This window comes from Phasianus colchicus, chromosome 12 (genome assembly GCF_987193195.1).
Source record: "Phasianus colchicus chromosome 12, bPhaCol1.hap1.1, whole genome shotgun sequence".
NCBI classification, from domain to species: domain Eukaryota; kingdom Metazoa; phylum Chordata; class Aves; order Galliformes; family Phasianidae; genus Phasianus; species Phasianus colchicus.
This window is the reverse complement of record NC_143447.1, coordinates 12,633,702-12,650,495: the sequence shown is the minus strand read 5'-3', so window position 1 is coordinate 12,650,495 and position 16,794 is coordinate 12,633,702. Positions and strand designations below refer to the sequence as shown.

At 42.8% G+C, this 16,794-nt stretch overlaps 1 protein-coding gene across 4 annotated transcripts in view; it reads left to right on the top strand.

Moving 5' to 3' along the window:
- Positions 1-16,794, top strand: part of CEMIP (cell migration inducing hyaluronidase 1) — a 102,220-nt gene that overhangs the window by 81,619 nt on the left and 3,807 nt on the right. For all 4 annotated transcript variants that reach the window (XM_090148982.1, XM_090148984.1, XM_031587706.2 and 1 more), the window contains exons 16-28: positions 512-640; positions 1,354-1,439; positions 4,721-4,852; positions 6,777-6,812; positions 6,895-7,050; positions 8,252-8,432; positions 9,933-10,148; positions 11,036-11,247; positions 11,716-11,901; positions 12,601-12,805; positions 13,603-13,689; positions 13,930-14,087; positions 16,363-16,463. In XM_090148982.1, the coding sequence (XP_090005108.1) occupies positions 512-640; positions 1,354-1,439; positions 4,721-4,852; positions 6,777-6,812; positions 6,895-7,050; positions 8,252-8,432; positions 9,933-10,148; positions 11,036-11,247; positions 11,716-11,901; positions 12,601-12,805; positions 13,603-13,689; positions 13,930-14,087; positions 16,363-16,463 (1,885 nt within the window). The remainder of the gene's footprint in view (positions 1-511; positions 641-1,353; positions 1,440-4,720; positions 4,853-6,776; positions 6,813-6,894; positions 7,051-8,251; positions 8,433-9,932; positions 10,149-11,035; positions 11,248-11,715; positions 11,902-12,600; positions 12,806-13,602; positions 13,690-13,929; positions 14,088-16,362; positions 16,464-16,794) is intronic.

Here is a 16,794-nt window from a genome sequence, read left to right as displayed (position 1 = left end):
TGAAATTTCAATCAACACTAACACTAATTCCACAGAAATCCTTGGTCACATTGGGAGCTTTTAATTTTCAACTAAGACAAATAAACAAGCAAACCAAGCCTTAAACAAGGAGATGCAGTCTTTCCAGAAGTTCAGAACCTGATTGCCTAGGTTCGGGTTCCTAAATATATTTTTAGACAGCTCCATAAAATGGATGTGATTTTTAAGATGTGCACGGGTGGGAGGGCATCAATGTATGTGTGTGTTGTGATTAGAAGAGTCGTATAACTTTAAGATAGATGCCGCAGTTTAAATGAAAGCAGGCTGATGTTGCTGCACAGGAGTGTGACTGTAAATATGTGTGTGAGTTCAGCGCTCTGCTGAGCGCAGTCAGACAGGTCAATGCTGCTAGCTGTGATTTGTCCTGAAATCTTCTGGCTTACGTCTTGAGGATTTGCTGATAAATCCTTGGGCTAATGCAGACCAGCAAAGAGGTTCAAGCGAAGGCTCAGATGTCGTTTCTTTTTCTCAGGAAACAGGCTTTTGGTTTGTTCTGCACCACGTGCCAACGGGGCCCTCGGCGGGCATGTATTCCCCCGGCTACTCGGAGCACATGCCGATGGGGAGATTTTCCAACAACCGCGCACATTCCAACTACCGAGTGAGTCTGCACGCAACTGGAATGCTGCCGTCAAAAAAACATCGCTTTCTCGCTCCAGCTCTTCGGATCTGCAAGCTATTAATGCTTGTGTGCTTTCTGTTTCGCTTGAAGGTCATGCAAACTTGTTTGTGTCTGCAGATAGAGCAGCTTGCAGGCTGCTGTGGCAGAGCTCTGAGGCAGCCAGCATCCTCTTGGCTCCTGGGCACCAACGCTCTTCCCTCTGCTTGGCAGCACTGGGCTCATTCTTTGCTTCTGCTTTCCTAAAATAGTGCCTACAGGAGCATCTATTGGCAGCTTGTCTAATTATAGACCTCAACTGCCAATGTTAGCAATTAACCAAACAGCTTCTAAAAGAATAAATACAGCCACTGTGTCTGATCGCCTTCTCTCGCTCTTTCCCTGTTTGCCCTCAGCACGCTGTGTGTGGTGCCATGGTGAGGACTGCTGGTCCTGAGGCTGCAGCAGTGTGTTTAGGTGTATGGGAGTACATTTAGAAGAGAGCTGCAGTTTCAGGAAATATTGAGCAGTTTGGAGTGGCACATGCAATTCCTGATAGTATTGACAATACTCTGCTTCATATGTTATTAGCAGAAGCAGTTATTAGGATTGTGCCATATACTTTGGCTTGGGACAATTGGAGACAGAACTTGGAAGTGGAAAGAACGGTAGAATATGTAAATAAACCATAACATTACATTTCCATTTTCTTTCAGGCTGGAATGATCATCGATAACGGTGTTAAAACCACTCCTGCCTCAGCCAAGGACAAAAGGCCCATTCTGACACTGATTTCTGGGAGGTAAAGTGCTCTGCACAGCTTGGTTTGGAAAAGACTTCTCTTTAGCACTGGTTTAGAACTATAACGTTGCTCCCAAGGAAGCTGATACGAATCATTGCAGTGATTTTGGGGAGCAGTTATTGAGGAAAGGATTTCACTTAAATTTCATAGAATCGTTAAGGTTGGAAAAGATCACTAAGCTCACCCAGTCCAACCACCCAACCCATCACACCATGCCCACTGACCATGTTCCTCAGTGCCAAATGTCCATGGCTCTTGAACACCTCCAGGGATGGTGACTCCATGGTGATTTATCACTTTCCAACTTCATCTCCTTGTTGCATGTCATAAAGGACCCCCAGCACCTCATCTTCCTGATGTTGTCTTTGCTCTTTTGCTTGGAGCTGAGCGGGCATAGATATTACCTCTGCTGTAGGGTATTCTACTGATTTCTTTGGTGGATGACAGATGACAATTAAATGCTGTCTGGCCAACAGCTCTGCTGGATAGAATTTGCTGCAAGTTTTCCACAAACAGGAAATGAAAGTACTTCCAGGGAATGCTGTTGATCTTCTTCATTCCTTCAGGACCTGCTTGAGCAGGGAACACTTCAGCAGCAGAGCTTACACTTTGATTTTCAAGTTCTGCCTAGTTCCAAATCTGACACTGCAGCAATAGTTACAATTAAATGCGTGGAGCAATCCTTGGAGTTGTGTCTAGCATCCATATGACATAATGGATTCACTTAGAAATGATAAAAACCTCTTTACAGAGTGTATTGTGTATCAATACACTGGGTAAGCAGCCCTAGCCCAGTGTTGGCACCTGGGAAGTCCCGCTCTTTTCCCAAAGCAGACCCCCATGGGGAGGCTGATGTAAGCCAAGGGATTCTTGCAGGCAAAATGTACCAGTGTAAGGGCTGCACTTGCACCCTTTTATCTCATTAGAGGCTCAGTCTGGCTCTTAACATAGTTACCAGCCCCAGGAAGAGAAAAGGAAATGCTCTCAAGTTGCAGTTTTCATTCCTGACTTCAGTGCCTCTGTAGCACTCAGATGGCGTTTTCCTATGGCTGAGTCTCTGGACAGAAGAAACCAACAGGGCAGAGAAACGTCACTGCTCAAGAAGGGACTGTTCAGTTTTTCCTTTCTCCTTTCCATCTCTAGGGCGCAGGTTGCCCACACTGCTGGTTATGCACTGGGAAAGCACTGTATGAGTGGGTTCAGCATCTTCTCCAGGGAACTCATCCTGTGCTCTGCATCAGCACAGTGCCCCATCCCACAGTTGATGCTGAAAGAATTTGAAAAATGAATATTATTGACATTGTTTTAATGCCAAATTAATTGAAATAATTAGCTGAATAGTAAAAATTACCCCCAAAGAATCAAACAAACAAACAAAAACAACAACAAAAAAAAACCCACAAACCCACTCTTTTCTGCAAATACCTCTAAATTCTCTTGAGAACCTGGTGCTGCTTCTCCAGATAGCTGAACGCGTGCCTTGGGAAACTGCTGGTTGCCACAGGCACAGTAAGGGATTACAAAAGGCAATTTGTCCCTTGCCCTACAAGGCAGGAATGACCCCTGGAAGCCAAGAAATTCAATATGCAGTCATGTTTGTGCTTGGTGATTACCCAGCAGTAAGGGCTGCGGCTCAGATTATTTGTACTGCTTTCCACTTTTCACTTGTTGAGGCTGAAAGACTGATTAAGTGATTATAGCTACACTGGCCAGGGCAGTCTTGGACATAGGCTGGGCAGTTACAAAGCTGGAGAGATTATTCTGCATTCAGTTACAGCATTAAGTATCTGGGCAAAAGTCTGTACCTTGTAGTGTTATTCCAGATATTCACATGGATGTGAATGAAACTGGAAATCTATCTCAAAATATCTGTATTTAAAACGTCTAGGGAATTCACAGGGGCTGATACTAAATCTCTCTCTGAAAGCAAATTCGTAGTGATGAAGCTGCCAAAGTAATATTCATTTACTGGAACCCTATCAGCCCGATGCTCAGATTTAGATTGATATGATGGCTTATTAAGTAGAGCAAAGAGCTATTGAATATCTGTTAGTGATTTGACAGCTTGGTCTCGCTACCCGTTGGTGAGGCATGAATTTTAATCTCTGGACCATCCGCTGCTGGCACTGAGTTGAATGCTCAGCTGTCAGGTTCTCTAAGCTGTGCCGAGCTGATGGGAGATGCTCCTTCAGCAGCAAAAGGGAGAACTCCTGAGTGAATGGCAGCCAAGCTCAGCAGCACCAAATCCTTGCTTGGATGCTCTTGCCTGAGTGGAGGCAGAAGGGCAGCAGAGGTCACATTTTGCTGCAGCTTTCACTTGTGTCTGCTTTTTCCCTGTGTCAGGCCAGTATTTCATCATCACTGAGAACTTCAGAGCTAGAAAATCTCTTATTTGTCCTGAGCAATGTGTGGTGGGAATAGCAGAGGGGCTGCTCTCAGCCTCTCTCCAAGATACTTTAGTTCCCTTTAACAAGGAGGAAGAATTCTCGTTGCCACAACAGAGCCAAGGTTAGGAGGAAGGATGCTCAAAACAGGAGGGAAAAAGGTATTTAGCAAAACAAGAGTGTGCTAAAGGGCAGGAGCACCTCTTCTGTGAAAAACGGTTGAGGGAGGGGGCTTGTTCAGCTTGGAGGCTCTGGGGAGACCTCATTGTGGCCTTCCAGTACATGAAGGGAGCATATAAATAGGAGGAGGACCAAATTTTTACACAATCTGATAGTGACAGGACAAGGTGAAATGGTTTCAAACTAAAAGAGGGAAAATTTAGGTTAGATGCTGGGAGGAAATTCTTTACTCAGAGAGCAGTGAGGCACTGGCACAGCTGCCCAGAGCTGGGCAGTGGGTGCCCCATCCCTGGAGGTGCCCAAGGCCAGTTGTGTGGGGTCCTGAGCAGCTTGAACTGGTGGATTGCAGCCAGCCCACAGCAGGGGGTTGGGGCTGGGTGGGCTGTAAGGTCCCTTCCGACCTAAGCTATTCTATGAACAGTAAAGGATTAAAAAATATCTGCGACTTTTGGGAGCAATAATGAACTTTCCATGCTTTCAGCAATGTATCAACTATACAATAATGGCAAGGTGAAAGGAAACTTGGAGCAGGTCTTTACAACAGCCTCGCCTTGGCAGAGGGCTCTGGCCACCACTGCTTGCCTAGATGCACTGCTTGGATGGACTGTTGTCCCAGAGCCGCTCTCAGCTAGCAGAAACCAGATGTTTAGCAGGGCTGTAGACCGAGCAAGGCTGCCTTCCCTTGCCAACGTTCCTTCTCTCTCCTTCTGGTTGCAGATACAGCCCACACAAAGACGCTGATCCTTTGAAGCCCAGGGAACCTGCAATAATTGAGCGCTTTATTGCCTACAAGAACCAGGATCACGGGGCCTGGCTGCGGGGTGGAGATGTGTGGCTGGACAACTGCCAGTGAGTTTTGCCTTATTTCAACTCTCAGAGTTCAGCCTGGTGTTTATGGCGAGCATAGCTGTGGTTCAGACTATTTACACCGCTTTGCACCTTTCATATGGCCAAGATTGAAATAGAGATGAAATGTTACGTAAACCCAGGCATTATTTTTCACAAAGAAAACCTGTTTTTGTCTGAACTGAAGATCTCTGAGGTTGTTGGGGTTTTTTTTGTGTGTGTGTGATTCTGACCAGCATTCAAAATGATAATGTGCAAACACACATGCACCAGTGCAAATAACAGCACCTTTTTTTACATGAAAAATGAAGTGTTTCAGAAAGAGAGCAGCAAAATCCACCACCTCCCCTGGCCAAGCCTGGTAACAGATCAGCTTTATGTGGTTGGCTGTTATGCTGAATAAGCTGGTAGTGATGGGGCAGACATGAAACTATGCATCAGAGCAGCAAGGCAGAGAAACTGGGCACGTGTGTCTTGTGTTCTTTCAGGGCCATTTCCTGCGCTGGTCAGAACAGATATTTCTTTTGCAGTGGAAAACAGATGATCATCTGCATTTTCTTCTGCTGAGCCAGGTTCTTGATATCAACCACAAAGAAGAAAGAGGAGAAAAAGGAAAAAGCTACTTTACAAGGCATATTGTGATAACCGTGCCACGGGTATCTGCCTCAGCATTATCTGGTGTCCAATTGCTGGCAGGGCTGCCTTACCTCAGAGTGACCCAAACCTTGTGGGCTGGCTCTGGCAACCTGTCAGCTTGGCAAGAGCAAGATTGTGGCAGAACACTCCGAAATGTGATGCTGAGCCATCCTGTTTGTGTTTCCTGGGAACTTATGAGCCAGGGTACCTCAGGCACACCGTGACCAACAAAAGATGTATTTGCAGATCTCTTGCATGTCATGTAGAGTTTGTGTTGCTGAGTGCCACAGACAGAGGATACCAATGTTCTGAGTGCATTACCTTGCTTTATGAGCTTCCAGTAGTGATCTTATGGGTGTATCAGAATTCAAGGAAGCGGCTTGTAAACTGTAATTGTCTTTATGGCCACAGTAATTTCCGTTTCTGTTGCTACAGTAAGACTTATGTATTGCATTAACTAAACAAATGTTAATATGGCATGCAGCGTACGTTTTATGGGCTGCAGATATTAGAGGGAAGGCGATGCTGTGTAATGGACTGCCACCTAGAGACAGGAGGAGGACAAGGCAGAGCTGGGTTTTTACTCGGCTCTGCACTGGTGGCTTTAATGTATGGGAGAGATGGGTGATAGAGGCATTTATGTACTGGTGTAAATACCATCAAGATATTAACCATCAAGATATAAGATACTGTATTACTCATAGCCTCCCTGTAAGCTGAAGGCCTAGATCAAAAGTTGTCATCTTATCTAAAAGCTTTAGAATGTCAGCAAAATTGGAGAACATTGCCATCTTTTGTTTTTAATAAGGAAGGTCTGATCTCTGTCTTCCTGTTAGTGAAAGAGAAGCCACGCTGCTTTTATAAAATTTCCCCTTGTAGAGTTATGTCATGAAAGCAGCATGTGATGCACGAACACAGGAAAGCACAGAGGAGTGTGTAAGGCAAAATATTGTTAAATAATAAAAGCGATTTGGAGGGATTCTATTTTTTACCTAACAGTGAAAAGAGTGTGGTCATTAGATACAGGGAAAAGGCATTATCAGACAAGTAAATAATGGCCAGCAATCACAGCCATAACTTCCACCTGGAGCAATCAGGTTCATGGCTACTGCTACATGTGACCATGATGTGCCAAAAAATATCTCCCAAAAAGGAACAAGCATGAAAAATCTTGAGTTCTCCCATGACTACTGTTTGGTAACTAAGCCCATCTGCCCTCTACCTCAGTGGTTGTATATTGATATGGCTAAACAAAGAAAACCCTTCTGACGCACCTCTCTTCTCCTGGCAGATTTGCAGACAATGGCATTGGGCTGACCCTGGCAAGGTAAGTGTCACACAGCTGGTGCTCAGCCTGGGGCACGGGGATGGTGTGAGCAGCCCTTCACCTCCAGCCCTTTCCTTCCTAGCGGTGGGACCTTCCCTCACGATGATGGGTCAAAGCAAGAAATCAAGAACAGCTTGTTTGTTGGTGAGAGTGGAAACCTGGGCACCGAGACGATGGACAATGAGATCTGGGGACCTGGCGGCCTGGATCACAGAGGCAGGACCCTGCCCATCGGCCCGTAAGTTCAGCTCAGTACATCATCACATTCCACTCTCAATACCATATCCAACACAGTGTGGTTTCTTCAGCACAGTTTGATTTTGTAACTTGCACACAACAGATTTTGGTTCCATGCCTTTCAATCCCAAAGTCCTAGTCCAGATGTAGTTATAGAGCTCAGCACTACTGTTACTATTACAGCTGTGCTACAGCAATTTGATTCCTTCGTTAAATAGTTTCAAAACATCCAGGGAACTTTGTGTGTGGTCTCTTCTTTAGCCCTACAGATTGGTTTGCACGTGAAGTAATGTTTTGCCATTGTTCCTGAAGGCATAGTTATCCTAATAGTAGCTCTGTGGTGACCAAACAGCTCAGCTGATGTTTTTCTGCCACGTTATGCGTCCCAGCTTTGGTTTTTGGTAGTGATGCAGTAGGTTTTTATAGTGATAATGAAAAGCCTAGGACTCTCCTAAATGTCCTTTCCACTTAAGTAAATGGGCATATATCATTGTCAGTGTTGAGTGCCGAAACTCACAGTGGCAGAACTGTGAACTTGCCACCGTTCATACGAGCAAGGGATCAAACTGGTTTATTATAACTGAAATAGGAAATATCTTCTCCTCTTAAGGAGTTTAAACATCACATTCACTTAATGTTAAAACACTGTCATCTTTACCTTGCAGCTTCTATTGGGAAAGGCTCTATTTTAATGTAGTTTCACAAGTTTGTGCCCCCTCAATTGTTTTCAACCTAATTGGTGAGATCTTTCCTTGTTTTCAAATTCATTTTACTGCATTTGAGTTACACTGTTTCTCCTAGAGTTGGAGAAAGATGTGCTGGGACTTTCCCAAGGAGTCTGTGCTAACCTGAGGAGTTTCAGGTTTCGCTGCTGCAGAACTCATTTGTGATGGCCAGCATGAATTTATTCATTTCTAGGTCAGTGCCTTAGCATTGCTGTAAGTTCCTTCCCTTGAGGAGTGCAGACTAAGTAAAGACAATCGGTCTCAGACATGAGGGAACTGGCAAGGTTAAGAAGACCTCACAGACCTAAAAAAGCAGGGAAATCCCTTCTCTTCCAAAACACTAACTCAGGAGCTGTAAAAAAAAAAAGACAGCAGCTGAGAATCAGGTGCTGCAGGACCGTCCATGTCCAGAACACATTATCAACCTCACGCCTATGTCATGACTGTGTTTCTCCGTCTCTTTCCACTGTGTTTTAGGAATTTCCCCATTCGAGGGATTCAGTTCTACGATGGCCCCATCAATGTCCAGAACTGCACCTTCCGCAAATTTGCTGCCCTGGACGGTCGGCACACGAGCGCCTTGGCCTTCAGGCTCAACAATGCCTGGCAGAGCTGCCCGAACAACAACGTCACTGACATTCATTTTGAGGATGTCCCTGTGAGTTATCCTTCCAAGCAAGGCCTGTCAGTTGGCTTGGAAGTGGGTTTATGGGCAAAAAGGGTGTAACGGCCTTTTGGAGAAAACAGGAGTTCTGCAAGAGCTGCCCGTTGCCTTTGCCAGAAGCAAAGAGAGTGGCAGCTGAGAAATAGGATGGATGAAATAATAAGCAAATCTGGTTTGCAGCAAACCAGAAGTATAAAAAAAAAGTAGTGGTGTCAAGTGAAAATCACTTCCATTCTTGTGTGTGTGTCAGAAATTGTTAAAACAGAGAGAAGAATCTGCACATGGACTCCAGTTCTGCAGACATAAATGAGAGCAGAACCCAGCCAAAAAGAGGCTGACAAATGCTGAGTTACAATATGAACTTATGGGTGCTGCTCTGAACCTCATCTGAGGGTCTGTGCTTTTAGAGTTATTTCTGTGTTTGCTTGCACAAATATGAGTGAACTCATTGCTAATGTTCACCTCTAGCAGCTGTTAAATCCAACTGCCAAATATGACAAACAAAAAAATAAAGTGGTTGGGAGTGAAATTATTTGGGTTGCTTAACTTTCAAAAGTTAGCAGACTTGCTCAGATGTCAGGAAAAGTGCTGACTGGTTGGTGGTCCTTGTGCCAAATAGGATGGGAAAGGCAAAATTCCCCTAAAAGTGTTGATCTGTCACTCTCTCACGTCGCACCAAGCAGGCTGGTGACATGACATTTATTTATGCTGGATAAAAATATCAGTCAGAAGTTGCCTGAGCAGTCATTTCCCAAAGGAGGTCGTTGACTTTTCCCAGCATCAGTATGACTTTATGTGGCTTTGGAACCTTAAAAATATATTAGCAGACAATGAGTGAAGTGGCCTTAGTGAAATTGCTCTGTCTCCTGAACCTTCCTCCAGAATTTTAAAACAAACCTTCTCATTGCTACAGCTGCAATCCTAGTTGTTTTAGCCTTTCCACCGAGGTCAACAGGAAAATCTGTGTCTGCTCTGTCTGACAAATCAGACACACCTTTAAGGAGCATGACCCAGCTCTACACTAACTTCAGACTTAACTAAGAGGCAGTGTGCAGGTAAAGGAGAGGAAACCCTAACAGTCCTGCACCAAATGGCACCGATGCTTCTGCCAACTAACAAGATCAATTCAATTGAAAGTGATTTTGGTGCTTTCATCTGTGGGTGCTCCGTTTCAGAAGTTAATAGTTCTATTAGCATGTAAATGTTATCTCGGAACACCTGCCACTCCAACCTTCATCTGGAGGCATGGAGCATGAGTGCCATTGAACATCAGGCCTGCAAGTGTGTCATGCTGAGCAGCCAAAAATCTGTGGCTGTTTGAAGAATGATGATATTAGTGCATACACTGATTTCTTCATGTATTAGTTTGCCCCCAAAGCCAACAATCCTTCTGTTCCGTTGAGCCATTTCAGTGACCGAAGCTGTCCTTTGCTTTGTACTGTAAGTGATTAATTCCTTTCTGGTGACATGAATGTGTCTCACTATTTTGTTTAGATTACCTCAAGGGTCTTCTTTGGAGAACCTGGACCCTGGTTCAATGATCTGGATATGGATGGTGATAAAACATCCGTTTTTCATGATGTAGATGGTTCTGTGTCTGAATATCCAGGCTCATACCTGATAAAAGAAGATAATTGGTTAATCAAACACCCAGACTGCATTGATGTGCCTGACTGGAGAGGTTCTATCTGCAGTGGACACTATGCACAGGTAAAGCTGCTTAATTTGATGTATCATTATCACTTTAATTATCTTGGCATTGTTAAGCATGACTTCTAGAAATGTGCTTTCTGCAGAGTGCTCGGGGTTTAACTGCATGTGTGAGCAGGAGGTTTTGAATACGAAGATCTTGTGCTTTGATTTGGACACTTTGGGATGAAACAACTTTTACCCCACTTACAGATTAATATTCATAAATCTACCAGCTACTGGGTAGGGAAGGGTTATTTCCTCTCACTCCAAGAGGGAAGTGCTGCCCACAGTACTATGGTAAGCGTGCTGAGGAGTCACAATTAGACTTCAGCTCTCGTGGTCTTTCATCATCCTGTTGAGTAACCACCAAACCATTCCTCCCACCATGTGAGCTCTCACCCTACTGTCTGGAGAGAGTCCTTGTTTTTCTCTGTTTTTTTTTTGTTTTTTTTTTTGGTCTTAGGTGTTGAGAGTGTTGCTTTTTGAGCATAGTGCCTCTAAAGTCAAGCTGTAACTACTGGGCTGGTTTTCCTTTCTAAATCCAGACAGAAGGGTCCTTGTTTAACACAAGTCAGATGTCCCACAGCCAATTAATACTTCAGCTCTACTGTAGGCCTATCTGGGGCCTTAACTGACATACTTCAAATAAGGAAATGATCTTTATGTTTCCCTATTTTTAATTTTTTATTAAAACAACAACAAAAAAAAAGACACCGAAACAATCAATTTATTATTTTTTTTCTAAAGAAAGAAGCTAAAGAAACTGAACGTACATGTTTTAAGTATATGGTGTACAGGTCACTGTTGAAGTGACAGACCTCACACAAGTTCACAGCTGTAGAGTAGCTGAACCTTTAATGTTTTACTGTAATTCATTAAATACTTGATGATCTTTTTTCATCCAGATATACATCCAAGCCTACAAGCCAGCCAACCTCAAAATGAAAATAATAAAAAATGATTACCACAATTACCCCCTCTACTTGGAAGGGGCTTTGAGCAAAAGCACTCATTACCAGCAATATCAGCCAGTTATAACTCTGAGGAAAGGCTACACCATTCACTGGGACAAGACAGCCCCTGAAGAGCTGACCATATGGCTCATCAACTTCAACAAGTGAGTGATCCAACTGAATTCTAACATTCCAGCTCAGTAATGTAACTGCACATTTTTAACGGGTGAGGTCATTGCTGTGTGAACTCTTCTAGAATTAACATAATTGTTCCAGGAACTCCATTGAGTTCACCATCTTTTCATTTGACATCTCGGATTCCTGTTTGCTCCCTGGGGAAGCCCTGGAAGATAACACAGTTCATTTTTAGAAGCCTAGATAATTCATTCCTGGTGCATAGAAGTCAGAGGTGTAGAAGTCAGGAGCAGATCTGACCCCTGTTGCTTAACCAACCCATAGAGGTTACGTCTAATTTACATTGCATTGATTGATCCCCAGCCATTAAAATTTTAACTGGCGGGGAAAAGAATAAGTTACATTTTGGAGTGAATTATTTAGTTTGGCTTTTAACATGCACAGGAAAATAATAGTAATGCATTGACTTGTTACAACCTGAGTCCTTACTATTTCAGGAACGACTGGATCCAAGTAGGGTTTTGTTATCCTAAAGGGACAACATTTTCCATTCTCTCAGACATCCACAATCGTCTCTTGAAGAAAACAATCAAAACTGGAACCTTTTATAGAGTATCTCAAATGGAGAAACTGGAGTACAGATATCCTAGCAAAGGATACTACTACTGGGATGAGGACACTGGGTAAGGAAATGGATGATTTGGACCTTTTTGAGAAAGCTGCTGGAATTCTGAGCTGTTTGGCTAATGCCATCAGTTGGGATCACAGCAAAACCAGAAATTATTGCTGGGAATGTGACCAGCATTTAATTTTCCTGGGACTCCCATGGCTGCCAGTCATTTGCAGGCCATGCTGTGTTGTCCTGCCAGTTCCTCTGGGAAATGCTTTGCTAAGTGAATACAAATTAGGAAGAAAAAAAAAAGTAAAGTGCAGACCATAGTACTGAACCAGAGATACACCCAACCTTTTTTGTTTTGAACAGCAACCATTTATAAGATCTAAGACAGGGAGGCACAATAACCAAGAGTGCAAAGTCTGTTGTTTTCTTTGACAGAACTAAGAAAATGTGGAAGAGACCTAAAGAAAAAGATCTAAAATACAAACTCTGTATTTCTGTGTAAATGGACATTATAAAATAGAACTCTAGGGTAGTTCAGATATCAACTGACCTCTCTTAGGTTTCCTGACTTTCCCAAAACATTTTTGAGATGCAGGCATCCTTCTAAATGTATGTAACGTGTTTATTGTTATAAACTCCTGAAAACAGCACAGAGGGTTTTCCACACATATTACTGCAAAATATTAGGAAGGAGTCCACTGAACCTTAGTCACTTTTTGCACTGATCTCAAGGATGCTCTTTACTTTTCTCCCTTACATACAGGCTGCTGTTTCTGAAACTTAAAGCTCAAAATGAGAAGGAGAAATTTGCTTTCTGCTCTGTCAAAGGCTGTGAACGAATAAGGATCAAAGCTATGATTCCAAAGACTGCTGGTGTCAGTGACTGTCAAGCCACGGCTTATCCCAAGTACATTGAGACGCCTGTAGTAGAAGTGCCAATGCCTAAGAAGCTATCTAGTGTACAGCTGGTAAAATAGTTGATTTCCTACCACAAAATTATCTGTTATTCTAGCACATATTTTTCCTCTACTCATGAAAAGACTTTGTAATGGATTCAGTATATTTCATGCCTATTTTTATGAAATGGATCAGACGTGAGAAATTGTATGAAACAGATTCTTGCAAGTGCCAAGTATGAAGGTCCTCAAAGGACAGAGCAGTTCAAGACCTCAGCTGAAGTTAAATATCCAGTCTTTTGAGTCTCTGTTGGGAAGTGCTGTGCTTAAAAGCATAGAATAAATAGTGGTGAGCTGGAAGAGGGCTTGGTCTAGGGAATGTGATGCTGGAGAGATGCAAGTTGTCTTTCCTGGCCTCCCACTCCACCAAGCTATAAGGACAACAGTGTCAGACAGGGGACTGTGCAGCTGAGTGTCTCTTTTGTTTATGGGATTTTGTGCAATGCTGTGTGTCCTATATTCTGTCCAGTCTGATTCTGAGGGGAAGGAGGATATTTATCTCATCACCCTTGAAGCAGGAAATCATAGCAAAGCCTCAGAGCATTGTGTATGAGCACCATGAAGTGAGAATCACACTCGGCCATTTGGTGAAACAATTTAGATGTGGACAGGATGAGCAGAGAGGTTGCCATTGTGCCCAGTCTCATTAGGAATGCAATTTGGCAAGTCACAGTTCATTATGTAGCTGTCTTCTTGACTGAATTTAGTGGTTTAAAATGTTTATGGAAGATGCAGCACTCAGGTAATGGACCCCTCATTAAAACACCCTCATTAAAAACTCTTTTTTTCTCTCTTTTTTTTCGGAATAGAAAACAAAGGACCACCTACTAGAAGTGAAAATAGAAACTTATAAGAAACAATATTTCCACCTGAAGGATGACTATGCATACATCGAGGTAAATGGGTCTTCTCAGGAAGCTTTATGGGACAAAAGATTGAGTCACTTTTCCTTTGAATTTTACAAAAAAAATAAAAAAAATAAAAAGCAGGTCAACTTGACCTCAGAGATCTGGAATTTTGCCCTTTGGTGTGATAAGCAGTCCCATAATTCAAAGCTATAAGTGCTTCTTAGAGATGATTATTTTGCATTTGTGTTTCTTCAATAAACTGATAATGTTCCTTCCCCCCTCCCACAGGTTGATGGTGTAAGGTATTTCCTCACTGAAGAGGGTATTCAGCTGATAGTGATTGATGGACATCATGGGAAAGTAGTTGATAGAGTAACATTCAAAAACTCGATTCTACAAGGAATCCCAGCACAGATAGAAAACTATGTCAACAACATCAGAAATCAGTGAGTAATTTGGTGCTGGTAAGGGATAGCATATAAGAATGCTGTATAACACATCTTTTTGTGGCCTTGGTCACCTAACATGGACCAGACTGAGCTAACAGTGTGCTTTTGTACCTGCTGACTTTGAGTCCAAATGTGAGCAGGACATGCAGGCAGCTGAGGATGCAGTGTGATTTAGGAACTGTAGCCCCCAGTAAGCTACAGTTGATTAATAAACTGCAGATCCACACTGATGCTGTGGGTTAGAGATAACAGAAGGCTTCAGTTCAGAAATAAACTTGGGCACATATTGGTGCAGATGTGTACGGTTTACATTTTCCTACTGCCTGCAGACTTTCTCAAACAGCACAAAATCCTGCTAGTAAAATACATTCTTCTTTGCACGTGTCTCCTACCCATACCTAAGGTCTCTATGCTTCATTTTTTAAAGTATGGGCACCCAGAAATGCAGAGTTTTTCAGGTGGGTGCTAATTACCCACCAAATGTTCTTGCATACAGGAGAACAGTGGGTTTGTTTGCTGGAATAGTGAAGGAAACAGCATCAGAAGTCCTTTATCCAAAAGGGGTTGTTCCTACAGTGGTTTGTGGAGTGCTATGGGAAGTGAATACCTCTCCTTGCTGTGAAATCTGTTTTGATTTGAAAACCAGTACATAGCATTTAGTACAAATGTGATTGCTTTGCTGATGAGCCACTTGGTGGGCAGATTGACAGGGTGCTGTTCTAGGATTTATTCTACAGATTTGGAGGAAGTTTTGTCATGGTACCAAGCTTGTCAACACAAAAAATGTTTTAAATAATTCTAAGGGTTGCAAAAAACACATCAAGTGGTTACTACAGAAAAGTGTGCTAGTTACTCACTTTTCTTTCATTAAACAATCAAAGAAAAAAAGGACCCATCATTCTTTGCTAAAAAGTGGAATCTTAAACCTGTCTAAAGCCTGCTGCTTGGGTTCTTTCTTACTTTAGAGGATGTAATTAGGCTTTCGGTGCATTTAAGTCAAGCCGAGCCTCACTGTTTTGTCTTGATGAGTGTTAGAATTGGATTAGGATTAGAATTAGGATTAGGGTTAGGATTAGGACTGGAACTGGATGCAAAACAGCACCTCGGGTATCACTCAGCTGTGTGTCCTTGCGGGGGCTGGAAGCTCGAATCATTCTTCTCCTTTAACCAAAAGCTTTCCCAGCCCTCCCCCTGCTGGCCTTTCCAATCCCATCAGGCAAAGACTTCAGCTATGACCACGAAACTCCTTTAATCCAATCGCTGCACGAGGTGCCATCCAGCTGCAGGTTGTTGGGACAGGACAGCTCTCTGCCCTCTGCAGCACAGAGTCCAGAGCACCTTGCCAGCCTCTCATCTAGATACTGCTCAAAAAACTTTTAAATAGTTTTATAGCTTTGGGGTTGTGAGAGGAGGTGCTTTTAGCAATAAGACTTTCAGTTCATCTAAGCAATTCTCTTCAGGCCAAATTCTTTTTTTTTTTTAAACCAAAAAATCAATTTTTGGTAAGATCCCCAGGAGTAAGAAAGCAAAATATTGCATGAACTTATTATAAAGACAATTCATAGAAATTAAAGATTTTACTGATCTGAAAGTAGAAAAAAGAGCATTCACGAAGCAGCCAAAAGCAACTTGGCAGTGCAAACCATGGATTTGTTTAACACACCAGGTTTACTATAGGAAGAGACCCGATGGATCATAGTTCTTTTACTTCTCCTTTACCACCACCCAGTGCTGTTTTCCCCTGAACAGTTCCATATCCAGTGCAGCTGTTTGGGTGTAACTGCAGCACCCAGCAGCTCAGGGTTGGAGCTCTGCAGGCACTGCTGCCAGATTAGTTTTAGCAACTTGTGTCCACTGTGATGCAGGAAAGCAGACCCAACAAGGCTCATTTTGCAACACTGCAAATGCCAGTTGAGTCAGGCAAACTTCAGTCATGGAAACCTGCAAGGTGGAATGAAATTATTTCATCTAGGCAGGTGTTCAATTATTCTGCCCCGCAGATATGCAAGAATGGCATCCCAGCCCTACTAAATGTCATAGCAAAACTTCCACTAATAATTAAAAAAAGAAAAAAAGAAATTCTGTCTGCTTCCTATTAAGTTTTTTATTTGCATTTTTGGAAAAGCCATTAAAGCAGAAAGCATTGCAGCTTGTAGGTGACTTGGGGTTGCACAGACAGGAGTTACCAGAGCTCAAGCAAAGGATGATTCCAAAGCAAGGAATGGTTCCTAACTCCTTCACATGTTTATAAATGTCTTTTTGTTTCCTTCAGCTCTATAGTGCTGGTGACATCTAAAGGAAGATTCATTTCAAGAGGACCATGGACTAAAGTACTGGAGAAACTTGGAGCAGAAAAAGGTTTTAGTTTAAAAGGTAACCGCTTCTAAAAAACACAGTTCTAAAAACCTTTTGATTATTCCCATTTGTGGTTCCTATAGAGGCACCTTTTCTGGGCTTCTAAACTTCACCTTCCCTGTTCTATCAGCATGTACTCAGACAACCTGGGAGCAGGCATTTGCTTACTGGGAAAGGTTATATCTATTGCAGTGTCAGGTGCAGTAGGTTTACTGCAGAAATCAAGTGTCTTGATTCCAAAGCATCACATACTGCACTAGTATATAATTCTTCCATGCATATAGCTCTGGTCAGCTCTAACTCCAAACCTTTTTTTTCCTGAGCGTATGCAAACATGCAAACAACAATA